This window comes from Piliocolobus tephrosceles, chromosome 9, assembly GCF_002776525.5.
Source record: "Piliocolobus tephrosceles isolate RC106 chromosome 9, ASM277652v3, whole genome shotgun sequence".
Classification (NCBI taxonomy): Eukaryota; Metazoa; Chordata; class Mammalia; order Primates; family Cercopithecidae; genus Piliocolobus; species Piliocolobus tephrosceles.
This window is the reverse complement of record NC_045442.1, coordinates 62702859-62729943: the sequence shown is the minus strand read 5'-3', so window position 1 is coordinate 62729943 and position 27085 is coordinate 62702859. Positions and strand designations below refer to the sequence as shown.

At 35.6% G+C, this 27085-nt stretch overlaps 1 protein-coding gene and 1 non-coding gene across 3 annotated transcripts in view; both read left to right on the top strand.

Annotated features, from left to right (window-relative positions):
* Positions 1 to 27085, top strand: part of CTNNA3 (catenin alpha 3) — a 1813915-nt gene that overhangs the window by 1116647 nt on the left and 670183 nt on the right. For both annotated transcript variants that reach the window (XM_023205116.1, XM_023205115.1), the window contains exon 10: positions 6337 to 6429. In XM_023205116.1, the coding sequence (XP_023060884.1) occupies positions 6337 to 6429 (93 nt within the window). The remainder of the gene's footprint in view (positions 1 to 6336; positions 6430 to 27085) is intronic.
* Positions 12419 to 12520, top strand: LOC111538004. The gene has a single exon (XR_002730182.1). It is a non-coding gene; the product is annotated as a small nucleolar RNA U13 (small nucleolar RNA).

Sequence of the window (27085 nt, the reverse complement as noted above, 5' to 3'; positions counted from 1 at the left end):
TATTTATTTACATAGATGAAATTATTGTCAGGGTATTTAACTTGATGGGAAAAATATTTTTTAAAAAATATATCATCGTCTTTACCCTCAAGCAGCTCACCATCTGGTAGATACATAAGTGAGCTTAGGGAGAATGAGAATTTGCTATAACACGAGAGTGCGGGAAGATGAAGATATGGATCCTGGGCATCTGAAAATAGTTTGTGGAAGAGACAATATTTGATCCAGGCCTTGAAGTATAGGTATGATTTTCAAAGAGTATGTGAGGGGTGATTTTCAAACAGAATGAACAGCTTTCTGAAAGATAAACTCAAAAATGATAAATTATTTTCTTCAAGAATTAGATGTTCTCTTGTACCTGATATGTCACATGTTCTAATAGACACTGAAGAATTAGATCGTCAAAGGAAGACACTTATCTATATTTGCAGGAAGTGAAATGACTGTCTCCTTCCTTGCATTTTTCCCTGACACTAGGACATGCAGGCTGACTAAACCCAGAGGCAGGCATTTAATGAGAAGGTGCCTTTCACAGAAATAATTATAGTTATACATTACCAGCTTTCAACTTTGCTGAAAATATCCATCTGAGATTAGCACATTCTTGGAGTATAAGTTTCTGGCTCAGTACTTACTAAGAATCATGGTTCTCTGGTTGTATGTAAAATAAAATACATTTGGCTTACTAAAAAAGAAAATAAAGACTTTATTGGAAGTCATAAGATAATGCACATAAATAAAAATGAAAGCAGGCTAAGATTCCACAGAACAAAGAGTGATTCAGGGCTGTAGGTGGCAGTAGTAACTGATGGATATGCCCAGGCTAAACCTAGGGGAGGACCAGGATCCTTGATTGACAGTCGTACCAAGACTTTACACCACTAGGTTAGAGAAAGAGCTGTTCTCCGAGGGAAATCAGTGTTATTACCAAAAGGAGGAATGGATTTTGGATGGAAGGCCAGAAATATCCTATACTTGAATTTCTTATTTCAGTTGTTAACTTTTTCTCTATTTCTCAAGTAGAAGTTTAAGTCATTATTTCTTGCCTCTAATTTGTGAAGCTTTCTATTTAACTTCCTATGCTATCCCGTAAATATTCAGGTCATTCTTTTTTAGACTTTCACCTCAGCACATTTATCTTCAGGAAAGAGTGTCTATTCAAACAAATAAAAATTAACCAAAATCCTAGTATGTATCTGTGTGTTGTCATGTGTGTATTGTTGTTGTTGTTGTTGTGTGTGTGTGTATTGGGAATGGGGGAGGTGGTATATCAGAATCACCTGGGAGAACTTTTAAAAAATCTAATTATACATCCCTTACACCTCTGACTTCTATGCATATACACACTTAATAAATCAGAATATCTTGACAGAAGACAATTGAACTTTTATTTTTAATAGTTCTTTACTGGTGATTCTATTATTCTTACCATCTCTCTTATCCCACAATTTGAGGACTATTGATATGAATTTTCTGTAGACCCCATTTTATTTCCATTATCAAAGATATTTGCCGTTCTGGATTCTAGAACAACTAGAAGAAAGTTGAGAGAAATATTTCATCTCCTTATAAAGAAGAACTTCATAACTTGTGTAACTTGGTAACTTTGGGCCATCCTGCAATGGGACTGGACTGCCCTGCAAGACAGTAAATTCTCTGTCTCTGCAAGTGTTTACACAAGAGCTGCATGACCAGCTGCCAGATGGGAAAATGCATGTGAAAATGAGGCGGTGACCTTTCTCCCCCATTGAGAGCTAGGACACGTGGTGATATGATATAACAATTAACTATTTGAACAATATATATACAATGAATGTGTGACAATGAAAATCTCAGCAAACATCAAGGTTTGCTTCGTATTCTGGAGAGACCATATTACAGGTAAATATCCGTGTGGGAACTTCTTGGTGACAGACTGAATGATGTGTGACAGCTGTCCAAATAGTGAACTCATTCCTAAAAATGATTCCATTTCAGTTGTCTAAGATGACTGAGAACACTACCATTGCTCCTGAGATTTCAGATAAAACTTAATACCAGAATGTTAAAACATACCATGCGCTGACATTCAATATATTTAAAATAGAATATCTTTACCAGATTAGAAAAAAGTAATGATGAAAAGCAGACTTAACCTATAGTATAGTAGATATTTGTAAAGGGTCATTGGGGAAATTCCCCATCTCAAAATATCTGTTTCATTGCTGTCCCTGGCTCTACCACTAGTGAGTCATTCTTTTATGTCAAGCATGGTCATTCTCCTGACCTTGATAGAGAGTGAGGGACAAAACTAGCCTAGGTGCAGGATTCTACAGCGCCAGGCTCCACAACAGGGAATTTCTCACTGGAAACCCTGGGTTAGAGAGTAAAGGATACTATGTTCTCTGCTGAGTGAAAGGAAAGACTCAAAGTCCAGCAAATGGAAATCATGACAGAAGCATACTAACTAGTATACAGAACTGGAACATGTGCCTTGGCACATGGCTGTAATCCTAGGACTTTGCGAGACCGAGGTGGATGGATCGCTTGAGCTCAGGAGTTGGAAACCAGCCTAGCCAACGGCGGAACCCCGTCGCTACAAAAAGTACAAAAATTAGCCAGGTGTGGTGGTGCACACCTGTAGTCCCAGCTACTTGAGGGGCTGTGGTGAGAGGATTGTTTGAGCCCAGGAGGCAGAGGTTGCAGTGAGCCTAGATCGAGCCACTGTACTCCAGCCTGGGCGATGGAGCAAGACTATATCTCTAAATAAATTAATTGATTAAAAAATGAACTAGGAACCAGAAAGAAGGGAACAAACATCAACGCGATTGTTCAGGTGAGGTATTGTCTGGTCAGGCATTTTCATTTACAATGTTTTTTAGAGCCCAAATAGGGCAATAAGGTCAGCTATGTTTAAAGGGCCTAGAATATACCATACGTTTTAGAGGACAGAAGAAATGGTAGGAAGGAAAGAGCTGCAAAGGAGGGATGCTAATACAAAATTTCACTCTCCTGTCATATCAAGACGCATATCCCTGTTTGAAGACTTCTTGTTTGTTTTTAAATTACTACAATATTGGTAATTATTTTAAGGATGCAATTTAATCTTTTGTAAAAAATGAAAGAACATTTTGTCCCAGGTTTTTCTTTTCAATAAATGTGTAAATTTAACTAACTACCTTTTGTCCCGTTTATTTAGGATAATTTAGCTTCTGCTTTTTGTAGACTTGGTGAAGGCCGTAGCATAATATCAATAAAAAGTCTGGTCAATCATTTCACTGCAAGAATGCTTTTCAAGACTTTCTTCAGGGTAGCAAAAAAGACACACACATATCGCTAGTTAATAGTCGCCCTGCCATTGGTTGATTTGAGTATGTTTTATCCCCCTGCTTAATTTTGTTTTCTTATTTGTACAATATAGGATTAGAGAGTGGGGTTAGAAGTCACAAAACGGTGACTTATGAACTAAAGTAAGCCAACAGACGTTAGTTTGGCTAAGACATTGAGTTTTTTTCCTTTCATTTGTCTTGTTTTAACGAATGCCTTTCAGTGGGGCATACACAATCATTTTGTTTGGGGAACCACCACCCCACCCTATCGCTGAGTCAGTCTAGACTCAATGTTTGTATCCCCTGCAGGGCTCTTGAAAGCATTTGAATTTGTAGCTCTTGGGTCAGTATACTGTTAAATTTCTTTAGGCTCCTAAGGCTTTCATTCTACAAAACCTCTGAGAGAATGAAATTTCTTTTCTTTTCTTTTCTTTTTTTCCATTAGTTGAGAGATAGATTAAATGGAAGGCAATTCATACATGGTGAAGGCCACCAGGTATCAGACTCTCCCCATACATTATCTCATTAAATTCTCAAAGCATCCCAGTGAGGTAGTCATTATCATACCCATTTTATAGGTGACAAAACAAGGTCAAATAATTTAATATCTTGCTCATGATCAGAAGCTTATTAACTGTGGGATTGGGTTCAAACCCAGATCTGTTTGTCTCCAGAAACTCCCGATATCCTTGTTTCCCTTAGTGAGCTGAAACCTGCTACAGAGATCTTATGAATACTAACAAAGCTTTGCCCAAATTTTTCCCAGATACACAAAGGATATCAAATGTCCAAATGTCTAAAACTATTTTTACAAAACATTTTATTTGCAGGCTGTATTCTTTGACCAGAAGGGAATTACATTTCTACTGTTCTTGGGAACAGACTTGACTAAAGAGCCATGCGGAATTTAGGAAGAATCATCATTAGAAGAAATTTGGTTTTCATTCACACATGGATGTCACGTTAGAAAATACGTCACAAAATCATTCACATTTGAAATATAAAGATATTTTATTTCTAACACTTGTCACAGATACTAAGTATCTTAAAATTCGACCTTGTTTGTACAAAATAGCACTAAAACTGCACATGCCTTGAAATATACTCTATTACGTAGAAACTTTATTTGACAAAACAGTTCTGGTAAGGAGAAGTTCAGGTATGTGCAGGCATAGAATAGATGAAGACGAAAAGAGTGTTAGTATGATGACTGAGAAGAAAACTTCAAGTAGAAAACACAACTTTCAGTTGTGTTGTATTTTCATTAGAGGGTTGTATAAAACTAATTCTCAATATAGACACAAACTGTGTTTAACATAATTTCCATACTATGTCAGTCACTTAATTGGCTTTTCATAAGCCTAGTGGCCAGCCAATGTCCAGAAGAAGAATGCATATTTTCAAAAGGAAAAAGAAGAAAGTGAGGATACATGAAATATGAGTAAGTAAAGTAAAAGAGTATCTACAAAGGGACAGTCTTCTGTAATTTCTAAGCTTTGGGTTAACCATCATTCTTGTAATTTGACCACATTGAGCCAATGATTTTTTTTTAATATATTTTTTTACTTTAAACAAACAGTGCTCAAATTTACAGGTCAGTATTTTTTGCAAATGCAGTGTGAATTAATATAATACATATTTAAAGCAACTAAACTGTCAAGTTTCACTTTTAGTGATTGGGGTTTGGGGAGTAGAAAGGGGCACAAAAACTGTTGCCCTTTTCAAATAACTCACAAATGTGCTAATTATGTGTCAGATATGAAAGTTGAGGCATGGTGACCTTCAAGCCAACAAAAGACCTTTTCAAGTAAGCCATCCCCATGTACATTTATGAAGTGAACAATGCCCTTCTACAGTTAAATAATGTATGGCTGTTATTTCATTATATGTGAATGAAAACCAAGGAGTTATTTCACTAGTGGCATATTAAAATAAATGTTATAAGAAAGCAAAGACTGTAAATCCATTTCAATAACATTTTGTGGTACTCTTAAAATAGTGATCCAAAGTCATATGTTGTTTATTTCTACTGCATGTGGCTAATGCATGGTTTCTCCACAACTGGATGTATTTTAGATCTCAGCAGGAAAAACTGCAATGTGTTAAAGTATAAAACAATTGACAGAGATATTTTAAAAGATAGAAAAATTATTGTTAGATCAAGTATCTCCTTGCAGTGCTAAAGATAATGATATATTTTGTAGATCAGAGAAAACATTGCCTCTGTCCATAAGCCTTACTCTGTTAGTAAGAAGAATGTTGAACAAGAGCGGGGTTCAGAGGAAGGGAAAATAATCTCCCACTCTTTATCGTGGCTCTTTCATGGTCGGAAGAAAGTATTTATAAATCTTGGATTTAGGTCATGGACATAATGGTAATTAAAAGAGCACCCATTTTGTTGGAAGAAAATGTAAATTTCAAAAGCAATAATATAAGAGAAATTTGGGTGTCACTAATGCTTGAATCAAATGCACTGCTGGAATGTCAAATAGTACCCATGAAGTTGTAGTGGAAAATCAAGAGCAGGAAGAATTATCTTGTATTTGTTCAGCTTTGTAGTGTATTTGATACAAACAAAACATATATACAGATACAGTCATACTTAATGCAACTTAAATATGAGTAATAGACCTCTGGGAAATAATAAACCAATTACTAATTTAAAATAAATCACAATCATATGAGATTCCAAAAACCTATTAGCATTCAATCCATAAACATTTTTTTTTCCAGTCTCATAATAGCTTCTTATTATGGGTTAGGTATTGATACCAAGAGACTGTACAGGGTTTACAGATTCACTCACTAGTCTCTCCTCATTTTAAACAATTCTCTAGGTCCTTCTACTGTTATTTGCTTTAATAGATTATCTGAATTCTTTCATAAAATGGATACCAGTGATGTTTTTGAGAATGTTTTTTGTCATTGAGATTCTCAATGAATGTGTACATGTTCTTGTTCAGTATAAGTCTTGCTACATTTCCTTGATAATCTAAAATAATTTCCATTGTTTTGGATTGTATTTAAGGTGGCAAATCTTGCTTGTTCCATGTCAACAAATGAAGATGGAATTAAAATTGTCAAAATTGCAGCCAATCATTTGGAAACCTTGTGTCCACAGGTATGATAACTAAGTTACTGTCTTTTTGTCTGTAAAATTATATATAATTAATTCCTAATGCTTTTATGCATATGAAAATACACTATTTTTTTGTCTTTTTTTCTGAGACCAAGTCTCACTCCGTAGCCCAGGCTGGAATGCAGTGGCATGATGTCGGCTCACTGCAACCTCTTCTTCCTGAGTAGCTGGGATTACAGGCATGCGCCACTATGCCTGACTAATTTCTGTATTTTTAGTAGAAATGGGGTTTCACCAGGTTGGCCAGGCTGGTCTCAAACTCCTGACCTCAAGTGATCTGCCCACTTTGGCCTCCCAAAGTGCTGGGATTACAGGCGTGAGCCACCGTGCTCGGTCAAAATGTTTATTTGAAGCATGGAGGACTGAATTTTCCTAAGGTGATTCTTAAAAAGAGAATAGAGAAAAAGACTGACATTCCTTTTATTTATTTATTTATTTATTTATTTATTTATTTATTTATTTATTATTATACTTTAAGTTCTAGGGTACATGTGCATAACGTGCAGGTGTGTTACATATGTATACTTGTGCCATGTTGGTGAATGGCCATATTGGAATCTCCTGAGGCAATGGTGCTTGGTCCAAATGATTTGATTTGTTTTCAGTGATTATTTATTTTGAAATTTCAAATGGGTTGAAAGGATTGACTCTTTTTTCTTTTATCAAAGAAGATATGTGTTTGAAAAAAGTTGAGAAATATTTTCTTGTCAGTAATTCAGATGTTTCTTAAAATCTGAAGAATGACACACTTTTAGGGAATTATTTCTACATGACAAATAGTTTTGAAGCCATGAATCAACATACACATAGGGCAATTTAAACACTCTTGTCTGAGAAGCAGCAGGAAATAATATGGATACTTCCTAATGAAGACCACAGATGTTATAAGGATGATAAATATAACAAAGATTAGGGACTTTAATTCTCTGGATGTCTCCTGAGATTCTCATTCTACAAAAAGTAGGGCATGTGTTAAATTCTTGATTTGCCTTGCTGACAATTTCATCTCTAAGAATATTGAGGAAACTGTGAAGGAAACTGTGTCTTTGGACTTAATGTTGATTAACAAGTAAGAACAAGCTGGAAAAGTGGAGTCTAGGGGACCTGCAGCTGAGCTCTCCCAACTGATGTCAATTTTCTATGAAACTCCAGAGGGAACAGAATACTCCAACGAGGTCTCTAAAGTAGTTGAATGAAATATACTCCCATCAACACTCTGTAAGTGTTCTCATCTCTGCACATTGTGAATAACGCTCAAGGTTATCACTTTTTAAAATGCCTTTTCAATCTGAAAGTATTAAGTATTTCTCATTGGTTTTCATGTGTAATTTTCTGATTCCTAGTGAGAACATTCTTTTCGCAAATATTTATTGACTATTTGACTTTCTAATTCGGTGACTGGCTTATAGCCTTTACGAAGTTTCCAATTTTAGTTAGGTTGTCTTTTTTTGTAATTAATTTGCTTAGGTTTGTTAAAAATATCTCTGTTGCTCATGACTTTTGAAATATTTTTAAATAATTTTTCAGTCGCAGACTTTAAGAACTTTAACGTAAATGTATGATTTATCTTTTAGTTATTTTAGTATGTAGTGATGCAGCACCTACTGTGTGACCTGGTTTGTGGTTTTGTGCCTTGTTACGACATTCTACCAACAAATATGTCACGTATTTCCCACATTATGTTGTTAAAAGAGTAAAGTATTATTATTCAACATACAGGTATTTATTCCTTCTGAAATATATTTTTATGTCTAACATGAGGTAGAGGTCGTTTCATTTTGTAGTGTTGACATTTGGGCCACCATCATATATTAAATAGTTGATCTTTTCTCAATTACTGTGAAATTCTACCATTGTTTCACACATATCCCATGAAGACTTACAAATATTTCCATTGTCTAATATATATTTGTATACATGTTCATATATACTTATAAACATAAATACACATACACATATACAAGTTTATATAATGCATTAAATATATAATACATGCATAACAATGTATAATTATTTTTAGTTTGTTCCACATGTAAAGATAGGTTGATAGACAAAGTGAAACATTTCAAGGTACACAAGTTTCCGGACTTTCTATTCTGTTCCATTGGTCTATTTCTCTGTCCCCGTAACAGTATCATAATGTTTTAAGCATGGTTTTACATTAAATCCTAATATCTTCTAGGCAAGCTGGCTCATCCTGTTTTTTTTTTTTTTTTTTCTTTAAATTATAGCTGTCATTCTTAATTTTTATATAACTTTTGGGATTAACTTATCAAGTATCATGAAAAAACATTAGAAGTTAGATTTAAAACGTTAAAATGTTTTGAATTATAGATTATTTTAGGGAATGACCTAAGATATTGAATCTTTCCATTAATAAGCATCTTACATCTACCGTAATCCTCCTTGTCTGCTGTTTCGCTTTTGATGGTTTCTGTTACCCTCAGTCAACTGTAGACCAAAACTATTAAATGAAAAATTCCAGAAATAATAAGTTTTAAATTGCATGTAATTCCCCATATTGGGATCAAACCTTTCTTCATCTCTCTCTGTCCCACCCAGGACATGAATCATCCCTTGTCTAGCATATTCATGCTGTAAATACCACCCTCCTGTTACTCATTTACCAGCCATCGTGGTTATCCAATCAACTGTCGCAGTACTCATGTTCAAGTAACCTGTATTTTACTTAATAATGGTGCCAAAATACAAGAGTAGTGACTCTGGCAATTAAGATATGAAAAAAAAAAAATCATATGCTGTGGTTGCTAAAATCCATGGTAAGAACGGATCCTCTGTGAAATTGTGAAGAAGGAAAGAGAAATTAATGCTCATTTTGCTGTTGCACCTCAAATTGCAAAAGTTATGGCCACAGTGAATGATAAGATGAAAAAGGCATTAAATTTTTGGGCAGAAGACATGAACGGAAAATGTGTTCTCATTGATGATAACTGGGTTTGGTACCATCTGAGGTTTTAATCATCTGTTGAATGGTCTTGGAACATATGCTCTGCAGAGAATGGAGGACTACTGTATCTCCATAATCAGATCTTTTTTAAAAGTTGTCCTTCAGAGATATTGTTTTCTTAATTATTTATTTTAGTAAACATCGTGGTTCTGAATATCTTCTACTGCTGTTGATTTCCAATTTTTTCTCTCCAGACCAAATATCTCCCCTGAAAAACCAGACTCACATATGCCTAATTTTTCTTTTGGCATCTTTACTTTGATATCTAGAAAACATCTAAAACTTAAAATAGCCTAAATGAAACTTCTAATTTCTCCATTTTCATCTTATTCCACTTCTCTTTCAGTTCCTAGTTTTAGTTAATGACACAGCCATTCACCTCATAGCTCTGGTTAAAAACCTGGGAGGTTTTCTTTACTCATTCATTCATTATTTATTGAACATTTACTATGTGGTGGGCACTGTTAATGCATCTGGAGAGAAAATAGTAAAGAAAACAAATGATAAACAAAAAATGCCTACTTTGGTGAAGTTGATGTTGGAATGATATCTAATGGCTGTTTTTCCTACCTAATCCATTAACAAGTCCTATCATTTCGCAAAAAAAAAATCTATCTTGAATCTATATACTTCTCTCCATCTTGTTTGTCAACATCTTAGCCTACACCACCATCATTTCTATCTTGGACTACAGAAATGTCATTCTATATGGTCTCCATGGCTACACTCATATGTCTGTAAAAGATAAAGTTTTAAAGGTGTTTATCAGAAAAATCACTTTCCTTAGCTTTTTAAAATGCTGACTATTTTTATATCATAATCAGACCTATATGCTTTTCCTACTGCCTAACTTCCAACCCCACTCCATATTATTATTTTTTCACCCACTAGATCTCTACATAGTTCCTTTTGTATTTCTAGAACACAGTAACCCCCTTTCCACGTAGTAGGGAGTTTGCACTTCATAATTCCCCAGTGTTCTTTTCCCATATGGCCATATGTACAACTTCTTTTATATTCAATTTACGAGGACTTAGCTTAAATATCATCTTCTCAGAGATCAATCTCCCTTCTCCCTAAATCACTCCTCCAGCTATGACTTATTATGTTACCATACTTGCTTATTTTAGGGTCTATATCACAACCTGAAGTTATATTTTGTATTAATTTGTTACCTTTATTATATATATTACATACTCACGAAGAAAGTTCATTAAGTCAATGATTTGATCTTCCTTATTCACTATTAATATCCCCTGTACCTAGGAGAAATAAAATATATATTGGATGTTCAATAAATATTTGTTCAGTATATACATGAGAGAGAAGGTTACTAGAATGATAAATCATTCTATGTTCATAAAGGGCAGGGAGGACTTTGGCAACAACTTCTTGATATTTTTCTTAATATGATGTGTCTTATTTTTAATAAGATGAAAAAAAGACAGTATAATCACTTTGAGCTGTAACTGACAGAAAGAAAAAAAAAAAAACCTTTACAGTGGCTTTTTTATGTATAGATACTGTCCAAGTATGAGATCTGAATTCATAGGCTAGATTGATTTTAGAGTGAGTCAGGTGAGTTCTGGGTCACGAGGAGCTGATAGGGTGGCCCTGAATTTCTATTTGTTAAGTACAATTGAATTCACCTAAGTTTCAGTGAATTGAGTTGTTCTGGTTCTTACTATGCACAAAGGACCTCAACTGTAAAGCTTTGCCCAGTTATAGGTATCACCCTTCAAAAAAGATTTATCACTTGGAGCATACTTAGCAGAGATATTTGAAATAGTGACATGAGTTGAAACTATGTCATATGTACACCTCAGAAAAGCAATAGGGAATTTTTAGCCAGGAAAAGACCTGGAGAAATACAATCACTCTCATTATGTCTTTAAAGGACTATGATGTGAACGACTTGTTCTGAAGGGCCCCGAGGGGCAGAATACAACCTGTGAGCAGATGTTAGAAGAATGCAAATTTTATCTCAAGATAGAGATGAGTGTTTTTAGCAGAGCTATTCTGACAGGAATTGAACTTCATTGAGAACACAGGATTTGGCGTTTTCTCAACACTACAGACATTTAACACAAGGAGAGTTACTAGTTGACCAAGGTATTTTAATGGGGGGCACAAACAAACCTTGGGTGAAAAGTGGGTCTAGAAGCCTTTTGAAACCCAATCCTGAGATCCTCTAATGGATCTGTCTATTTTATGAAAGAGAGAACTGTGATCTGGATAACAGCATTGCTGGAGTACTACAGGTGTGTGAACAGTTATACTCAACCTGGTGGAAGGATAAAGCCATCTATAGGGCTTAATCCTTGCTCCATTTTCACAAGTGACTTGAAAGAATATTGAAAAAATAAACATTTTATATTTGCATAAGGCACAAAACTGAGAAAGATAGACAGAATGGTCTAATGTTTGAAAACTCATAAGCTGAAATTAAATAAGGGCAAATACAAAGTCAGAGCTTAAGCTTAAATACAATCTATTGCACGAGCGTATAGTGAAACTATTGCACATCAAATGCACATGGGGCACCAGGACTTGAGAGGGACATTTGCTCTCTGGTTCAGTGAATTTCAAACCTGGGTCTATGAAAGCATTTTCATGGTCTATAGCAAAAGTAGCTCAGTGTAGTTAGCTTTTTTTCATATTGTGAAATTTAATCAACTTTTTATTCTGAGGTTTTATATTTACTACTTTATCAGAAATATTTGATTTCTGAAATAATAAAGTAGATAATAGTCTTTTTTACATTTTTATTTTTGGCAAAAAATAAATTATTTATCAATAAAAAATATTTTTTTTATTTTACTAATAAAAAAATAAAAATATACTCACCCTATGTCAGTTCCTTCTCTTTCCTGTGTCTCCTTCTTCTTTGAAAAATATTTGTGGCCTGCAAAGTCCAGAAAGTTAAAAGTACTAATTTAGGTGACTTAATGGTATAAGTCAGTAGCATGATATGGGGACTGACTTATAGCTTTGAAATAATTGATCTTTTTGTAGTGTAAGTGTGATCATTGGATTTGCATGCTCATGTGTGATACGTGCCTCCCTCAAACCTTGTTATGACACCAGCACATTATTCGTATGACATGAAAAATAAAATGATTATGATACTTAGCTTGTGAAATAGAAGGAAATTTTCAGTATACTTGGCACACGAATGTCTTCATCAAGAATTTCATGCTGAGTCCTGGGCCCATAGTTTAAAGGATAGGCAGAAAAAGAATAAGTTGTTTTAAGCCATAGTGAGCTGTCACCTCATTACTGGAAGTGTTGAAACAAAGGCAAAATAGGGTGTACCTTGACAAAAGTATTGGAGAGAGAATTTCATTATTGAGAGGTAGAAGAATTAGATCATGTTAAGTGTTCTTTTCATAAATAAGATTCACTAATTAACAAAAATCATTATGAAAACCTAGGGTATTTTCCCTGTGGTGAACACACATTCAATTAGGCAGACCCTCCTAAGTACTTAGATTTTCCAGAATCAAAAGAGAGAAATGTGGTTCTAAAATAAATCAAGTTTTCCAATCACTGTCTAATTTGAGTCAGTATCTAGTACTGCTTTGTTATATCTCTGTTGCTCTCACCAAGTAGTATCCAATGACCTGACAGGGCTAAAACATCTTCCAGAGGTACCTAATTTATTTTCAGTGATGTGGTTGGGTACAAAGAGATAATATTTTTATAAGTTGTTACTGAAAATCTATAATTTCTAAAAGAGATATATGTTGGGTGTGTTGATAAGTAGGGAAGAAAGACAAGATTGCCCTAGAGAAGCATGTGAAATATAAAAAGAACAAAGTATTTGGGTTAGGGCATGCACTGGAGGTCACTTGTATTCATATTTTAACATGGAAAGCTATAAACTCCATGAGGATAGGAATTTTTGTTCTGCTGATATATCCTAAGAATAATGCTTGACACATAGTAGGTACTCAGTACATTTTTGCTGAGTGAATGATTATACCTCAATGACCTTTTTAGGATTATATTCATTGGCAGGTAAATGCTGGAAGGCATTACTATTCCCCTTTCTTCTTCGTTTTCTGGGAGTGTAGAAACTCTCAATTTCTAATCAAAGTGATAAAAAGTCCCAGGACGACACTTTGTCTGTTGAAGTACAAGTCATGTGAAGTGACTGGCATTATCTCTCTCTGCATAGACAGGACTATTTTGCAAAAGCAGCGACTTGTTCTGATTAAGTTATGATGTATTTAGTACACACTTCAGTAAGGGCATTAGACTGTTTCTTTCAAATGGAAAACTATGTACTTATTTGTATGGGATTTTTATTTGTTTTTCTGATAGAGAAGCTCTCATATCTGTGAACTGAAAGCACTTAATTTTCTAAGTATCAAGCTTTGGGGAAGCAAATATATTTTCTTTCATCTGCTGTTGATGATGATGATGGATGTTTTGTTTTCAGCTAAACAATATGGGACCCAAATATTCAATGTAAAATGACCATATTCTTTAAGACTCATGTAAGAGCCATATCAGGCCTTTTATAATTTATGCCTAATTTATTTATTTTCACTTCAGGGAATGGCACAAATACTTTTAAAATTTTAGAAACCAACAGTAGTGTCATAATGTAAAAAAGACTTAAATGAGGTGATTTTGTTTTTTAAACATTTATAATAATTGAGTGGTATATCCTCAAGACTGACTAGGGTGATTTCAGATGTAAGTTTAGTACCAGTTTCTTTCCAGTGATGGTGTGGTATCTATGTGGGGAGACAGTGCTTGGGTGCAGCTGTGAGCACAGCTACTAAGACTGGAAATGTCTGTGCCTTTATCCTATCATTGTTCTGTATCTTGTTCCAATTACACAGCCACTTTCTTCCACTCACTCCAAGGATCTCTTCGTTCGACAAATACTTACGGACCACCTACTGGGAGCATCCATGAAGCTAGGGTGAGCCAGGGGCAGGGAGTGGGAATTTAGGGGGTACTCAACAGAGCAGTTCTGAGAAATAAGAATTTTAAGGTCTAAGTTTTATAAGAAGGAAAATCGGAGGTGTTGTGTCCTGGCAGAAGAAACAGAATTTGTGGAGGAGAAGTCATAGTCATCAAACTCAAGTGGGGAAATGGGGTAAAAAATTAGATAATGACTTTAAAGTACGTAGCCTAGAATAAGCATGGTTTCAGATGCAGGCCAAGGCAAGAATCTCAGAATGAATTACAAACCAAAGTGTTTACAGCCTCGTTTATAATCATGGTGTGTGCTGCGATATTAAGCACATTAACATAAAGGATCTGTGCTGGCCTGTACAATATTCTTCTAGTCATGGAGGAAAATAAAGATAGAGCCTTGCTGACGTTAAGTTTATAATCAAAAGGGAAATTTATTATCCAGATAGAAAGGAAGTGGTGTTTGGGAGGAATCGGTGGAAATGGCCTGAGAATTGGATTCATGTCAGGGGATACAGGGAGAGCCCACAGAAAAGTGTCATTTTCCATGAGCCTTAAAGGAGAAGCAAGATTTGCATATTTGGGAAAATATGAAAAGGGCATTCTAGGCAGAGGAGGTGGAAAAACATACAATAGAAATTGAAAAAAGTAAGCGATCAAGTCTGTTTGAGCCATGTTGTTTCTTTACAGGAGGCTTGCTTGGATTTTGGGTGGAACAATTCTTTGTTGTGTGATACAGTCACAGTGGTGGGGCTCAGCCTTTTCTGAGGAGGCCAGAAAGCTCAGTATCGGCACCTCCCCCAGTCCAGTCTTTCTAATAACCAAAAGTGCCTTCACACATTTCCATAAACCTCCTAGTAAAGTGATGTTGCCCCATTTAAGAACCAGTGGGAGGGCATAGTCTGTGGAAAGATAAGTTGTAGCCGTTAGTGCCAAGTGAAGTGGTTTAGATCGGTTTCATAGATTTGGTTTAGCCACTACAGGTTTTGAGTAGGACAGCGACATCATCACAGCTGTGCTTTTGGAAGATTGATTTGAAAATTCTGTGTCAACTGAGTTGCAAAAGGGAGAGGCATGACCTGCTAAAAGATAATTGAATATTACATGCAGAAGTCAGGGCCTGAATAAGAGATGTAAGAATAAAAATTTTTAAGATGGTACAGATTGCAAATGGGTAATATAAATTGATCAGAAATTGAAAACAAATTAGATGATTGTGATGATGGAGGCGAAAGGGAATGAATTTGAGGTTTATAGTCTGGTACCTGGGAAGATAGTGGTTATATTAGAAGAAATTGGAAACAAAATGAAGAAAGGGACACTTTAGGACAGAAATGAATATATTTAAGTTACTACCAGAAGATCCACGTTGAGATAACAGAAAATAAAACTACAAGAACCTGAGATGTCATCAGTAGATTATGGTAGCCATTTATACAGATGTGATAATTAGAACCATAAATGTGGGATGAGATTGCTAAAGAGCAAAATAAAAATGAAAGCATCAAAGGCATAACCTTAAGAAAACACATCTGGGAAAGAAAAGGAAGAGGAACCCCAAAAAGAACATTGAGCAAAGTAAGAGAAAAGTCAGGGAAGTGTGGCTTGCTGGAAGCCTAGCAAATGGGAGCATTTCAGCATAGTGATCATCTAAGCCAGATAATCCAGTGAGGTCCAGAGGGATGAGTACTGACAATTTGGAAATTAGGAAGTAAGCAGTCATCTTAACAAAATAATAGTTTCAGCAGCATTGTGAGAAATGAGGAGAGGGCAGGGGCCAGAAGCTACATTCCTAGATATTTTTCCCCCTTAAATTGAAAAGTAAACCTAATTGTGGAAAAGAGAATCACTGGGAAGCTCCACTTGCAGACTTTTACCATAAAGTCCTACCATACTTTTTACTATCAGTTATTTTTTTCTTTATTTGCATGTTTATTAATTGGTATATCATAGTTATATATATTTTGGGGTACATATGATATTTGGATACATAAACAATGTGTAATAATCAAATCAGGGTAATTGGAATATCCGTCACCTCAAATATTTATCCTTTTCTTGTGTTGGAGACTCTACAATTCTTCACTTCTAGCTATTTGAAGCATATAATAAATTATTGTCAATTATAATTTTCCTATTGTACTATCTAATAGCTGAACTTACTTTTTCTATCTAACTATATTTTTGTACCCATTAACCAACTTCTCTTTACTGCCCCCTCTTCTCTTTCCGGCCTCTAGTAACCACCATTCTACCTCCATGAGATCCATAGTTTCAGTGAGTAAGAACATGCAATATTTGTCTTTCCATGCCCAGCTTATTTCATTTAACATAATGACCTCCAGTTCAATCTGTATGGCTGCAAAAGACAGGATTTCATTTTTTTTGTGGCTGAATAATATTCCATTGTACATGTGCGTGTATATATACACACATATACCACATGTTTTTTATTTATTCATCTGTTAATGAACACTTAGGTTGACTCCATATTTTGGCTATTGTGAACAGTGCTGCAATAAACTTGGGAGTACAGATACTTCTTTAACATACTGATTTCCTTTCTTTGGGGGTATATACCCAGCATTGGGATTGCTGGATCATATGGTACTTCTATTTTTAGTTTTTTGAGAAACCTCCATACAGTTTTCCATATTTGTTGTATGACTTTATATTCCCACCAACAGTGTACGGGCATTCTCCACATCCTTGCTAGTGTTATTTTTTGTCCTTTTAATAATAGCTATTCGAACTGGCCTGAGATTATATCTCATTGTGGTTTGATTTGAATTTCCTTGATGACTAGTTATGTCTTCTTTTGAGAAATGTTTATTCAGGTCTTTGGGCCATTTTTTCCCCCAACATGTCTAAATAAACTGTTATCGAAACACAGCCATGTGAGTTCCTTTATGTATTGTCTACAGTTGCTTTCATACAAAAAGGAAAGAGAACATCCATCTAACCTAAAATAGTTACTATATGGCTTTTTAAAAAACTTCTTTAAGTTCCGGTGTACATGTGTGGGTTTGTTATATAGGGTAAGCTCATGTCACGGGGCCTGAAGCGTTTGCTCCAGGACCATAGCCCCATGGGTATTTTTACACACAAACTAGAGGCTATTCAAAAGATATACATGAAGTATATTCCTGGAGATTATTTTGTCACCCAGGTATTAAGCCTAGTGCCCATTAGTTATTTTCCCTAATCCTCTTCCTCCTCCCACCCTCTACCTTCCAGCAGGCACTGGTGTCTGTTGTTGCCCTCTAAGTGTCCACCTGTGTTCCTCATTTAACTCCCACTTATAAGTAAGAACATGCACTATTTGGTTTTCTGTTCCATGTTAGTTTGCTAAGAATAATGGCCTCCAGCTCCACCTATGTTACTGCAAAGGACATGATCTCATTCTTTTTTATGGCTGCAGAGTATTTCATGGTGTATAGGTACCACATTTTCTTTATCCAGTCTACCAACTGATGCACATGTGCATTGATTCCTTGTCTTTGCTATGGTGAGTAGTGCTGCAATGAACATACACATATACGTGTCTTTATGATAGAATGACTTATATTCCTTTGGATATATACCCAGCACTAGGATCGTTGGGTCAAATGGTATTTTGTATTTAGGTCTTTGAGGATTCGCTATACTGTTTTCCACGTGGTTGAAATAATTTACACTCCCACCAACAGTGTGTAAGTTGTTCCTTTTTCTCTGCAACCTTGCTAGCATCTGTTATTTTTTAACTTTTTAGTAATAGCCATTCTGACTGGTATGAGATGGCATTGGATTGTGGTTTTGATTTGTATTTCTCTAATGATAGGTGATGTTGAGCTTTTTGCATATTTTTTTGGCCACATGTATGTCTTCTTTAGAAAAGTGTTCATGTCCCTTACCCACTTTTTAATGGGGTTGCTTTTTTTTTTCTTGTAAACTTATATAAGTTTCTTATAGATACTAGATAAGTATCTGACTAGGTGTGATGGCTCACAACTGTAATCCCAGCACTTTGGGAGGCCGAGGAGGGCAGATCAGATCGCTTGAGGTCAGGAGTTTGAGACCAGCCTGGCCAACATGGTGAAACTTCAACAACAAAAAAATTAGCCAGACATGGTGTCACATACTTGTAGTCCCAACTTCTTGGGAGGCTGAGGGGGGAGGATCACTTGAAACTGAGAGGTAGAGGTTACAGTGAGCTAAGATCGCACCACTGCAGTCCAGCCTGGGTGACACAGCGAGACTGTCTCAAAAAAAGAAAAAGAAAAAAGATAATAGACAGATGTATAGTTTGCAGAATTTATCTCCCATTCTGTAAGTTGTCTGTTATACTCTGTTGAATATTTCTTCTGTTGTGCAGAAGTTCTTTAGTTTAATTATATCCCAATTGTCAATTTTTTCTCGTTGTAATTTCTTTTAGTGTCTTTGTCATGAAATCTTTGCCCATTCCTGTGTCCAACATGGTATTGCCTAGGTTGTCTTCCAGGGATTTTATAGGTTGGGGTTATACATTTAAATGTTTAATCCATTTTGAATTAATGTTTGTATATGATGTAAGGAAGGGGTCCAGTTTCAACCTTCTGCATATGGCTAGCCAGTTATCTCAACACCGTTTATTGAATAGGGAGTCCTTTCCCCACTGCTTTTTTTTTTTTTTTTGTCAGTTTTTTTTGAAGATCAGGTGGTTGCGGGTGTGCAGCCTTATTTCTGGATACTCTATTCTATTCCATTGGTCTCTGTTTTTATTTTGGTGTGCTGTTTGGTTTACTGTAGTGCTATAGTAAAGTTCGAATCTAGTAGCATGATGCCTCCAGCTTTACTCTTTTTACACAGGATTGTCTTGGCTATTTGGGCTGTTTTTGTTCCATATGAATTTTAAAATACTTTTTTTATAGTTGGGTGAAGAGTGTCACTGGTAGTTTAATAGGAATAGCATTGAATCTATAAATTGCTTTGGGCAATATGGCCATTTTAAGAATTTTGATTCTTCCTATTCATGAGCATGGGATGTTTCTCTATTTGTTTGTGTCATCTCTGATTTCTTTGAGCAGTGTTTTGTAATTCTCATTATAGAGACCTTTCACCTCCCTGATTACCTGTATTCCCAGATATTTTATTTTTTCTGTGGCAGTTGTGGATGGGATTGCATTTCCGATTTGGCTCTTGGCTTGACTATTGTTGGTGTATAGGAATGGTAGTGATTTCTGTACATTAGTTTTGTACCCTGAGACTTTGCTGAAGCTTTTTTTTATCAGCTTAAGTTTTGAGCTGATACTGTGGAGTTTTCTAGATATAGGATCATGTCATCTGCAAAGAGGAATAATTTGACTTTCCCTCTTCCTGTTTACATGTCCTTTATTTATTTCTCTTCCCTGATTGCTCTGGCCAGGACTTCCAATACTATGTTGGATAAAGAATAGTAAGACAGAGCATCCTTATCTTGTGCTGGTTTTCAAGGAAGTGCTTCTAACTTTTGCCCATTCAGTTTAATATTGACTGTGTGTTTGTCATAGATGACTGTTATTATTTTGAGGTATGTTTACTCAATACCTAGTTTATTGAGAGTGTTTAACATAAAAGTGATATTGAATTTTATTGAAAGCCTTTTCTGCATCTATTGAGAAAATCATGTGGTTTTCGTCTTTAGTTTGCTTATGTGATAAATCACATGTATTGGGTTGAATCAACATTGCATCCCAGGTATGAAACCTACTTGATCGTGGTGCATTTGCTTTTTGATGTGCTGCTGGATTCAGTATGCAGGTATTTTGTTCAGGATTTCTGCTTCAAAATTCTTTAAAGATATTGGCCTGAAGTTTCTTTTCTTTCTTTCTTCTTCTTTTTTTTTTTTTTTTTTTTTTTTTTTTTTTTTTTTTTTTTTTTTTTTGTTGTTGTTGTTGTTGTTGTCTCTGCCTGGTTTTGGTATCAGGATGATGGTAGCCTCATAGAATGAGTTAGAAGGAGTCCGTTCTCCTCAATTTTTTGGAATAGTTTCAGGAGGAATGATACCAGCTCTTCTTTGGACATCTGGTAAAATGAGGTTGTGAATCCATCTGGTCCTGAATTTTCTTCGGTTGGTGGGCTATTTATTATTGATTCAGTTTCAGAGCTCATTATTAGTCTGTTCACAGATTCAGTTCTTTCCTGGCTCTGTCTTGGCGGGGTGTCTGTGTCCAGGAATTTATCCACATCTTCGAGATTTTCTAGTTTATGTGCATAGAGGTGGTCGTAGTGTTTTCTGATGATTATTTGTATTTCTGTGGGGTCAGTGGTAATATCCTGTTTGTCATTTTTAATTGTGTTTATTTGGATGTTCTCTCCTTTCTTCTTTAATAGTCTAGCTAAAGGTCTATCTAATTTATTAATTTTTTCAAAAAACCAACTCCTGGATTCGTTGATCTTTTGAATGCTTTTTGGTGTCTCAGTCTCCTTCAATTCAGCTCTAATTTGGGCTGATTTGTTTCTTTTCTTCTGCTAGCTTTGTGTTTGGTTTTCTGTTGGTTCCCTACTTCTTTTAGTTGTGATGTTAGGTTGTTAACTTGAGATCTTTCTAACTTTTTGATGTGGACATTCAGTGCTATAAATTGTCTTCTTAATACTGTCTTAGCTGTGTCCCAGAGATGCTGGTATGTGGTATCTTTGTTCTCATTTGTTTCAAAGAACTTGTTGATTTCTGCCTTAATTTCATTATTTACCCAAAAGCCATTCGGGAGCTGGTTATTCATATAATTAATTTGCATGCAATTATATGGTTTTAAGTGAATTTCTTAGGCTTGATTTCTAATTTGATTGTGCTGTAGTTCGAGAGAGTGATTGTTATGATTTCAGTTATTTTGCATTTGCTGAGAAGTGTGTTATGTCTGATTATATGGTTTATTTCAGAGTATGTGCCATGTAGTGATAAGAAGAATGTATTCTCTCTTGCTTTGGGGTGGAGAGTTCTGCAGATGTCTCTCAGGTCCATTTGATCCAGTGCTGAATTCAGGTCCTAAGAATCTTTGTTAATTTTTTGCCTCAATAATCTAATACTCTCAGTGAGGTGTTGAAGTCTCCCACTATTATTGCATGGGAGTCTATGACTCTGAAGGTCTCAAGGAATTTTCTTTATGAATCTGGATGCTCCTGTGTTGGGTGCACATATATTCAGGATAGTGAGGTCTTCTTGTTGAATTTAACCCTTTACTGTTATACAATGTCCTTCTTTGTCTTTTTTGATCTTTGGTTTGAAGTCTGTTTTATCTGAAATTAGGATTGCAACCTCCCTTTTCTCTGTTTTGCATTTGATTGGTAAATTTTTCTCCTTTCCTTTATTTTGAGCCTATGAGTGTCATTTCATGCGAGTTGGGTCTTGGTTCTTTATTCAGCTTGCCCCTCTGTGTTTAATTGGGGCATTTAGCCCATTTACATTTAAGGTTAGTATTGGTATGTGTGGATTCGATCCTGTCATCATGATGTTAGGTGGTTATCATGCAAACTTGTTTGTGTGGTTGCTCTGTAGTGTCACTGGTCTGTATACTTAAGTGTGTTTTTGTAGTGGCTGGTAACAGTCTTTCCACATTTAGTGCTTCCTTCAGGAGCTCTTGTAAGGCAGGTCTGGTGGCAAGAATTTCCATCAGTATTTGCTTGTATGGAAGGAATCTTATTTCTACCTCAATTAGGAAGCTTACTTTGGCTGGATACGAAACTCTGGGTTGAGATTTCCCTTCTACAAGAATGTCGAATATTGGCCCCCAATCTCTTCTGGCTTGTAGGGTTTCTGCTGAAAGCTCCACTGTTAGTCTGATGGGCTTCCCTTTGTAGGTTACCTGGCCTTTCCCTCTAGCAGCCTTTAACATTTTTTCTTTCATTTCGACCTTGAAGAATCTGATGATTACATGTCTTGGGGTGATCTTCTTGTGAAGTAGCTTACTGGGATTCTTCACATTTCCTGAATATTAATGTTGGCCTCTCTAGCTATGCTGGAGAAGTTCTCATGGATGATTTCCTGAAATATGTTTTCATTCTTTTTTCTCTATTCTTTTCTGACTGTCTTATTTCATAAAGCCAGTCTTCAACCTCTGAGATTCTTTCCTCGACTTGATCTATTCTGCAATTAATACTTGTGATGGCATTATGAAATTCTTTTAGTGTGCTTTTCAGCTCTATCAGGTTGCTTACGTTCTTTTCTATGCTGGCTGTTTTGTCTGTCAGTTTCCGTATAGTTTCCGAGCTTTAAAACTTAAGATTCAAGGTCGAAATGAAAGAAAAAATGTTAAAGGCTGCTAGAGGGAAAGGCCAGGTAACCTACAAAGGGAAGCCCATCAGACTAACAGTGGAGCTTCCTTGGATTGGGCTTCAATATACTCCTGCATCTTAATGATCTTTGTTCCCATCCATATTCTGAATTCTATTTCTGTCATTTCCACCATCTCAGCCTAATTCAGAACCCCTGCTGGAGAGGTGATGTGGTCATTTTTAGGACAAAAGACACTTTGGCTTTTTGAGTTGTTGGAGTTCTTGTGTTGGTTGTTTTTCATCTTTGTGGACTAGTGTTTCTTTGGTCATTGAAGTTGTTGACCTTTGGATTTTTTTTTTCTTTTATCCTTTTTGATGACCCTTAGGGTTTGATTATAGTATGAAGTGAATTCTGCCAACTGGCTTTGTTTCTGGAAGACTTTAGGGAGCGAACACTTAGCTCTCAGCTCCAGTACTGGGTGCTGTAACTCTAGGGGAGTGGAATGGTGCCCTGACAGTGTCCTTTGGCTCCTTGAGGCTAGAAATCTACTACAGTAGGGGGGCCGAGGTATTACCGGAATTCTAGTCAGTACTCTCTGATGGGTGGTGTCAGCCAAAGCATTTCTTACTGTGGTGATAGCAGGATCTGTCCTCATTCGCATTGTGTCAGCAGCAGTGGCAGCCACAGCATGGCAGGTACAGGCTTATCGGCTGCAGCAGGGTGCTAATGGGTATCAGTGCACCTGCCTCCACGAGGGCATTCACCACCACAGTGGTGGAGGCAGCATGACTTGGGAATGGGGGCCCCTGCTGGCGACTGTGCATGCAGTCACACTGGTGGTGGTGTTAGCATGGGGATTATCGTCCATTTTTTAATTGGATTTTTTGTTTTTATTTTTATTCTTTGTTTTTGCTACTAAACTGTTTTAGTTCCTTGTAAGTTCTCATTATTAATTCCTTGTTGGATGGATAGTTTTAAAAATATTTTCTGCCATTCTATAGATTGTCTCTTTACTTTGTTAATTGTTTTCTTTGCTATGCAGAAGCTTTTTTAACTTGATATGATCCCATTGATCTATTTTTGCTTTTTTCACCTTTGCTTACCTAAAAACATCTTTGCCCAGACCAGTGTCCTATAATGTTTTCCCAATGTTGTCTTCTAGAAGCTTCATAGTTTCAGATTTTATGTTTATGTTTTTAATCCATTTTGATTTGATTTTTGTATGTGGTGAAAGATGGGAATCTACTTTTATTCTTCTGCATATGAATATCCAATATTCTCAGCACCATTTATTAAAGGGTCTGTCTTTCCCTGATGTATGCTTTTGGCACCCATGTCAAAAATCAGTGGCTGTAATAGTGTGGATTTATTTCTGTATTATCTATTCTGTTCCATTGTTCTAGGTGTCTTTTCTCATGCTAGTACCATGCTGTTTTAGTTACTATAGCTTTGTAGTACACTTGAAAATCATGTAGTACGATGTCAAGCTTTGCATTTTTTTACTGAGGATTGCTTTAACTCTTCAGTCTTTTGTGGGTCCATACACATTTTAGGATTTATTTTTGTAATTACCTGAAGAATATCATTAATATTTGATAAGGATTCTACTGAATCTGTAGCTCACTGTAGGTAGTAGACACATTTTGGCAATAATTCTTCAAATCTATGAGCATAGAATATGTTTCCATTTCTTTGTGTCCTCTTCAACTTATTTCATCAGTGTTTTATAGTTTTATTTGCAAACACCTTTCACTTCTTCATTAAATTTATTCCTATGTGTAATATATATTTTTAGTGATTGTAAATGTTACTGCTTTCTTGATATTTTTTCAGCTTGATCACTGTTAGTTTGCAGACACACTATTAATTTTTGTGTCTTGGTTTTGTATCCTGCAGCTTTGCTAAATTTATTGATCTATTCTAAGAGTTTTTTGGTGAAGTAGGCCTTTCTAAATATAAAATCATGCTATATACAAACAAGGATAATTTGACTTTCTTCCTTTTTAATTTGTACACCCTTTATTTCATTCTTTTGCCTCGTTGCTGTGACTAGAACTTCCAGTACTATGTTGGATAAAATTGGCAAAAGTGGGCATTGTAGACTGGTTCCAGATCTTAGTGAAAAGGCTTACAGTTTTCCCCATTCACCATGATTGCTATAGGTTTGTCACATATGGCCTTTATTGTGTTGAGATATATCTCTTCTATGCAAAAGTTGTTGAAGACTTTTATAAAGGGATATGGAATTTTATCAAGAGCTTTTTCAGTATCTATTGAAAGGATCATACAGTTTTTGTCCTTGATTCTGTTGAAATGCTGTATCACATTTTTTGATTTGCATATGTTGAAAGATTCTTGCATCCCTGGGATGAATCCTACTTGATCATAGTGAGTGTCTTTTTAATGTATTGTTGGTTTTTGTTTGCTAGTACTTTGTTGAAAATTTTTGCATCTATGTGTGTCAGTTATATTGGTCTGTGGTTTCCTTTTTTGTTGAATCTGTCTAGTGTTGGTATCACAGTGATTTTTCAATATTGCCTTTTGTCTTCAGAATCTACATAGTGCAGTAGGTTTTTAAGCAATTCTAGCAGCATTTTCTATAGTATGTTTTTATACAGTGAACTCAAGCTTGTGGAGCTAAATATTAGTATGAGCTCTGACTGTTATTAATAAGTAAGTAAATAAGATATCCTGGACTTGTAGGTGGTTCACACTTAGATTAACCTCAAATACATAAACAGATTTTTTTTTAAAAGCTTTAAAACTTAAGATACTTTTATGTAATTCAGAAGGTAATGTTAGTACTGAAAAATATTTTGTTCATAACATTATTTTTAAATGTCATTTTAAATGTGAGGCTGAAATGAAATGTCATTTGTATCAGGATGTTTAACCAAATGGAGAATGTCTGACTATTTCTCCCCAGAACCTTGTCTTGAGGGTTAATATGAAAATTACCCATGCCTGTAGGTCCTAAGAAGTTCTATACCCAGTCATGACAAGTTTTCCAACCAAAAGACCGTATACAAATCTAAGCAATCATTTATGCTCTTCCTTGTACTACAATCAAGATTACAAATTATAGTTCTATAACTAAAAGTCTCTGGACTCTCATTTTATGTGTCGTAACTGAAAATGCTAGTGTCTCCTACATCCCAATTTAGATTTAGAGAGGTTTTCTGCATTCTGCTCAAGAGGAGAGTGTTCTAACTTCATATCTACACTGAACCAAAAGTTTAGGACTGGTAGTTCACTCCAGGTTTCTTGGAGTGTATAAACTGGTTGGGGCAATGATCTGGGAAAGGCAGTGTTAAAAAGCAATGAAATAGACTTAAGCATAAATGTCACTAAGTCTGTTATATGTATACCAATAGTCATTATTTTTTCATTCTATACTTTCTACTTTTTTCTGTTCTAAGGCTGCATTTGTTAGCAACATTCTATAAAATAAGATTTGTCATTTTGGATTACACAAGGAGAATAGGACAAGGATAATTTAAAACAATCTAAGCAGTCCTACCATTACAGATGGTTAGTATAACAGACAGTGTGCAGAAACTGGGTCTAGAGAGCTGAAACAGAACTACACTGAGATCCAGAAGCTATAAGGTAATTGCTCCATAGGAAGAATGAACTGGTTTTGGGGAACTTGAGAGTCAAATGTTGCTTCTAGTAAGTAGCAAGGTATCAATATGATATTGCATAGTTTATTGTTTTAAAAGTAACTTTAATCTCTGTCATGCTTATGCAGAAATAAAATAACTGTACTTATAGCACAATAAAATTCTTCTTTTTTTATTTTTATTTTTTTATTGTATTTATTTATTTATTTTATTTTTTTTGAGATGGAGTCTCGCTCAGTCGCCCAGGCTGGAGTGCAGTGGCCAGATCTCAGCTTACTGCAAGCTCTGCCACCCGGGTTCACGCCATTCTCCTGCCTCAGACGAGGTTTCACCATGTTAGCCAGGATGATCTCGATCTCCTGACCTCGTGATCCGCCCGTCTCAGCCTCCCAAAGTGCTGGGATTACAGGCTTGAGCCACTGCGCCCTCCATTTTTTACTCCAAAAGTAAAAAAAATTCTACTTTTTGCCGAATCAAGGGCAACATGAGTTAGATGCCTCACAAAATAAACTACCTTTTTTTTCAATTTCTCAATTTCTGCTCTTTGAAAGGTACATTAATGTAATGAATCTGCTTTTGAACATATAGATACCTTCTGGGCATGCTATGGTTGTGTGCTTGGTAAAAATGTTTATAGAGGAAAAGATGACCTCTTCTCATGCATCTGAGATCTGGCAGGTGCTTCCCTAGAGCTACCATGTTTAATTCTTGCAGTGGTCTTGTGACATACACATTATTGGACTCATTTTATTATAAAGAAGAAGAAATTTAGATATTTTAGGTAACTACTCTAAAGTTAAAGAACCAAAAAAAAAAAAAAAATGCTTTAGGATGTGAACACTAATAATTTTCTTGGTTTTAGAATTATTTCATCAGTCAGAGTTTAATTTATTCATAATTGTGTAA